Source organism: Acanthisitta chloris, unplaced genomic scaffold (genome assembly GCF_000695815.1).
Source record: "Acanthisitta chloris isolate BGI_N310 unplaced genomic scaffold, ASM69581v1 scaffold25779, whole genome shotgun sequence".
In the NCBI taxonomy this organism is placed as follows: domain Eukaryota; kingdom Metazoa; phylum Chordata; class Aves; order Passeriformes; family Acanthisittidae; genus Acanthisitta; species Acanthisitta chloris.
In genome coordinates, this window is record NW_008693464.1 from 1,690 (window position 1) to 7,670 (window position 5,981).

General features: G+C 38.3%; 1 protein-coding gene across 1 annotated transcript in view; it reads left to right on the forward strand.

Annotated features, from left to right (window-relative positions):
• The first annotated feature begins 2,650 nt into the window (after nucleotides 1–2,650).
• Nucleotides 2,651–5,981, forward strand: part of GGPS1 (geranylgeranyl diphosphate synthase 1) — a 14,264-nt gene continuing 10,933 nt past the window's right edge. Inside the window, exon 1 of the mRNA XM_009083089.1 lies at nucleotides 2,651–2,738. Within this exon, the coding sequence (XP_009081337.1) occupies nucleotides 2,672–2,738 (67 nt within the window). The 5' untranslated portion in view covers nucleotides 2,651–2,671. The remainder of the gene's footprint in view (nucleotides 2,739–5,981) is intronic.

Consider the following 5,981-nt stretch of genomic DNA (forward strand, 5'->3'; position numbering starts at 1 on the left):
GTGACAGAAGTGCATGACTAATTTTCTGCTAATTAGCAGTATTTCAGGTAGACTCCTATTAGTTTTGTTCAGAAAGAGGCAAATATTTAAGTTGATGCTGTGTAATGATAGTGATTTTCAAGTTAGTTGCGGATTCTGAGTATTTAGTGTCCTACAGACAGGCAAGAGACCTCCTAATGCCCTGAGGGAAGACGAAGAAGTTTAATATTTACTTCTAAGCAGAAACATTTACTGGAGATCACTTTCAATCCTGACTTCTCAGCCCAGTTGGACAGCTAGGCACTTTCAATTCCATAACCACCTGTGTGGCTATTTGATAAATAATAGTCACAGGGGAGTTGTTAGTTTGTTAGTATATCCTTATATCCATCTCTACCAGATTCTTTCTGCTTAAAACATCTGGGGGTGGACTCTGATAATCTTTTTGATTTTACTTCCTCTCTCAAGTCCTTGAGACTTATCCTTTGTGTGAGGGTACAGTTTGCAGCTGACTCTTGGTCAAAAGCGATTCCTATCCCTTCAGTTATATCAACAAGCTGACAAGAAAAGAGAGTCAAAGGTGTCAAACCTGATTTGGATTACTGCACAGCCTGGACTCTAGTCGTGCTGGCACACCATGGATAGGATGAAAAGGCTGTACTGCTTATTGTGGCATCACTGCTAAGACACTCTGCAAAGTTTTCCCAAAAAGTGCAGTCTTATGAGCATTTTGTTGGCAACTATTTTGCTTAAATAGCTTTCTTGCCTCTGAAGTGCCGATACTTTTGATGAACATATGTCATGAAGCAAACCAAGGAATAGATCCAAGCCTAAGTTTGGAAAATAGCTATTAATGCATATCAGTTCCCAAGTATAGACTGCTGCAAATGCTTATGGGTGTGGAGGGTGGGAATGGGAATAGACAGGAACTGATCAAGCGATACTGAAAGGGAAAGGTCATGAATGTTAAGGTGTAGCAGTTTGTCTGGAGGAAGCAGTGATTTTGATGATGATCTGAGCTTTTGATGGAAAAGTATTGCTAGATTATTTTGAGCAAATGTGGAACATAGTTTATATTCATGTTAACCACTCCCCTTAATTTACCTACATTAAAAGTGCATCAGTTCATATGTGTAAATATTACTTCAAAATAGTTATTTTCATGAACAGGTGTCATGGTTTGACCCCAACCCACAATTAAGTACAATGCAGCTGTCACTCACTCTTCATCACCCAGGTGGGATAGGGAGGAAGATCAGAGGAAAAGGTAAAACCTGTGGATTTACAAAACAGTTTAATAAATGAAATAAAGTATAATGATTATTATTATTGTTATTATAAAGGCATTATCGATAATAAAATAAATCCCAAGACAGTCGACTAATGCACAGTACAATTGGTCACCACCCTCTGACCAAGGCCCCAAACAGCCATTAGTGGCCCCTGGCCAGCTGTCGCCAGTTTATGTACTGGGCATAACATTCTGTGTTATAGAATATCCCTTTGGCCAGTTTGCATCAGCTGTCCTGGTTATGCTCCCTCCCAGCTTCTTGTGCACCTGGCAGAGTATGGGAAACTGAAAAGTCCTTCACTTAAGATAAGCACTACTTAGCAACAGCTAAAACTTCGCTGTGTTATCAACAATATTCTCACGCTAAGTCCAAAACACAGCACTGTACCAGCTGCTAGGAAGAAAATCAGATCTATTCTAGCCAAATCCAGGACAATAATTTACATACCTATTCACTTGCTTCATGGGGAAAAAAAAGTAAGTCCTTTGCAGGATGCTAGCTAAGTGAGAAATGATGCTGAAGTAGCATGAGACTTCATGTTACTGCTGCAGTTCCTGTCTTAAAATTACATGAGAAGAATTGTTTTGAGCTGCTGCATCTGCAGTGCAGCAAGGAAGGCTAGAGGTGAAAGGACGGAAAATCTATTACAGAACACAGTCTGGGGGGGAAAAAAATGCAGCTAGAGATGACCAAAAGTATGTGAATTGAAACTTAATCGATAGAAAATTGTCGAGCTCTTTAGGGTGTGGATCCTAAAAGATTTATCATAGGAGTCTATTATATATAGTGTATGGGAAAGTGTGTATGCTTAAGCTGTATGCTTAAACAGTGATAAGAAAATGGTATACTTCTGGCTTCTAAAACAAGTTTGAGGAAGTCTATCAGAAGACTGAAGCTATTCATTTAGATTGCCTTGGTTTGAGGTGTATTTTCTGCTGTTAGGCATCTCCACTTTTGTACAGGGAAAGCATTTAAGGAGATCTGATCAGATTAGTTGTGTGAGGGTTTGTATATGCTGCATATCTTTAAAGACTTGCAGTGGAACTTCCTTGTTCTGAATGGTAATGTTTTAAGTACTTTATCATCTAAACCCTATAATGCATATAAAAGAGCAAATGAAGTCTAGGACTTGGTTAAACTATTAATGAATAATTACAAAAAAACCCTGTATTTAGTATATACGTGTGTTTCTTTATTAAATGACATCTGGAAACCTTTTATATAGTGAAAGCATTATCAACTGAAGATGTCATGTGCAAAATCGGAGCATTTGCACCTAATCTAGAAGTCAGCTGATTTTTATTAACTGTATGCACCTATTTTTTACTTCCCTGACTTTTGATCTAAATAGTGTTAATAACACTTTCTTTAACAGTGAACTACCTCATAGGAAATTAGAAATGGACGTGATGGATGAAACATCTAAAAGAATCCTAGAGCCATACCAGTACTTACTTCAACTACCAGGCAAGTGTCTTTGTACTGTGTTGTTTATAAATATCAAAATTGGTTTTATAGAAACTTTTGTCTTGAGAAGTCTATGGCAAGAAATTTATCCATTCTTGATTTGTGGATTTAAGAGTAATAGAAAGTAAAACTTTTCAGAATTTGTTCTTTACTTGTAGAACCACCTTTATTGGTGAGATTGGTGCAATAGCTCTTGAGTCTCTAGTGTAACTGGTGTTTTAGTTACTCGTTTCTCCATTCAGAGTAGCTGACTTGCTACTTTTAAAAACTGATAGGCACTAGTACTGAAGACTTGATCTTGCTCTTGAAGAACAAAACATTGTCAGCCCTGGGTTTTTTTGTTTGCTGTACTGAATTCAGTGGGTTGTGGGTTTTGTTGGAGGGCTTTTGTTGGTTGGGGTGTTCTTTGGGGGGTTTTGGTTGGGTTTATTGGGGTTTTTCATATTAGCCTGTTTCTCTTGTCTCATTTATTCTCCCTGATATATGTAAAGCCAGGTGTTTTTCTGACCAATTTCAGTTGTTCATGGATTGCTTCACTTGTCAGAGGTTCAGCCAATCTTTGTGTGGTATCAGGTCACTAGCAACACATTCACATGAAGTTTTCAGTCTTGAACAGTACCTCTTGAGCAGAATTCATGATGCAGTTTGATAGAGAACTACTGTATAGATATGCCCCTTGGAAGCTTCTTTGACTAAACAGATTGTTTGCTGTGGCTTTTACTTGTACTGCTAAAGTGTAAGGAGGAGTGTACAAGCTATCAAAGTGACTAACTGTAAAAATCATGACAGAATGACTTTGTCTTTGGGACTATTGTATGATTGCCTGGTTACCTTCTGTTCCAGTTTATATTGCGTGCTGGTAGAATTAAGAAAGATACAAAATATTGTAAATATTAAGGAAAATAATTCTGATCAAAGTTATATCTGACCAGGATAGGAGACCTTCTGCCTAGACAAGTAGTGTAATAAGTCATAGGCACAGTACTGAGTAGCTTTTGCAGATCTGCAACAAGACCTGTATATCAGCAGGGTGGATCCTGTGGGTCCTAATTCATTATACCTGTGCATAGTGAATTTCATTATTAATCTCTACAAATATCCAGGATTTTGTTGTCTATATCAGTGGTTTCATTTGACTTGGCAGTTAGCATGGAGTTGAAAACTAAGGAAAGGAAAGAATTTGGCAGTAGCACTCCTTTTTAATGCCAGAAAGCTCATTTCCCGTTTCCTCACGTGTATTCCTTTTGGGCGCGTTGAACTGGCTGGTGGTCTTTCTAGAGAACTACCTTGAGAATGAGTCTATGATATTCCAGAGAGTTTTCCAAGACCTGGTCCTGAAGAAATTTACTTTTCTCCAACACCATCACTAAGTGTACTTTTTGTTTGGTTAGATTATCTCATTAACCAAGATACGTTGTAACACCTCTGCATATTTAGCTGCTAATTATTTTTAAAGCTATTGTGGGTACTGGAGGAAAAGGCTCAGCTTCCTAGTAGGAGATATGCAACAGACAAAAAGCACCAAAAAAAGCTTCCGTAGGCAAAAGTGTTTGACTAATAGGTGTTCAGTTAGCTTTCACTATAAACGATGCATCTAGGATATACATCCAACCTTCCTACCTTGACTCCTGTGGCTAAATTCCTTTATTTTGTGAGTTCACTCTGGTCACATTATACTGGTGGCTTATATAATATTACACTTGCTGACAGTACAAGTGTTTTATATCCTGTCCTGATAAAGTATCGTAAGTCTGATTGCCCACTTTACCATGCTGACTTGTTGATTTAGTTTGTTTTGGAAAAGGTGAGAGCCAAGATACACTTCTCTCTATGCAGAAGTAATGGTGTGATTCAAAAGGGAAGGTTTCTCTTAAACTAGGCAGGTAAAAGTGGTGTACCTGTGGAAAGCTTGTACTGAGTAACAGGTGAAGCAGTGAGGGGTCATAGTCATGTAGCAGGATGTTTACTGTTTTGAAGTACTGGCTAAAGTCAGCTATGCCAAGTACAGATCAATAGGAGCCAGTTACATGTGTGAACCTTGGAGTCAGTATGAGCACCAGTGCTTGGTAAGGGGGGGGAATGAGCATATGCTAGCTGTTCATAGCTAGGGTAGAGCCCAAATGAGATACCTGAGCTAATCTAATGAGCTTTTGCTGAAAGAGGCAGTTTCATTTTATCCTCTATGCTTCTGGTAGTATTTTCCTGCTGCTTAACTTGTGCCATTTCTCAGCTTGCAGGTCAAATTATTAGGTACTATCAGTCACCTAACCTGTTAAAAACTTGCCTGGTTAATCTCTTGGTTTAGTGAGCTGACACAAGGGTAGGGGGCAACGAGCTATTTCTGTTGTGGATCAGTTTGAGCTCTGAGGGGCTTTTGCAGAAAGCTTGGCTGAGTGTCAAATATGTACACTTAGAGCCTACAGTAGTCCAGTTGCTTATCTTGTAAGACTAGTTAAACAAACTCTCCAAGCGGTTTAGTAACCTGTGATTGAATGAATTTAGATACATATCAAACTTTGTTTATATAAAAAGGGATTGTGTAACAATATTAAGGTTGGGAGGGAATGTGCCTGCTAATGTTGTAGTGTAAGAACACAAATTTTTATAACTGTTAAGGATTAACCCCTCATTACAAGAAGTTGATTACTCTGCTTCTCATTAGTGAAATAAGACCTTTAATAGTAACAATTTGGGGGTGATACTGAAAGTAAGTTTGGGCATTTCTTTGACTTCCAGCAGCACTAGGGTAGAAAAGCTACTAGGCTTAAGGTATTTTTACTATGTTGCTGTTTTAACTGTTAGTATGGTAATCATATTTATTCCTTCACTAGCAGAAATTATTTCTGGAGAGAAGAACATAGATTCTGAAACAGTAACTTTGCTTGTAAAATCTTATTGTAGTTGAACATTGCTATACTAATTATTAGTGTTGCTCTGCTTAATCTAGTATTCTGTCATTTAGTCTCATAAAGTGCAGGATTGACTTTCACAAATTCCATTGTGGTTTGTCTCAAAAGTGGCCTGGTTCACGCCTGTGGTGAATCTTTTATTTCTGAGCGGCTGAGTTAGCAGCAGTAGCTGGTTTTGCAGCACTAAGGAGTATATAGAATTTCAGTTGCCATAAAACTGGTACGGTCAACAGCCTACTGTTGAAGAGGTTAGATTCCGATCCCATTCATGACTGTGCATCTTCCCTTTCATGTCCTTCTGGTCTTGGCTGCAGTCTTTCCTCGGCTTTTTTTG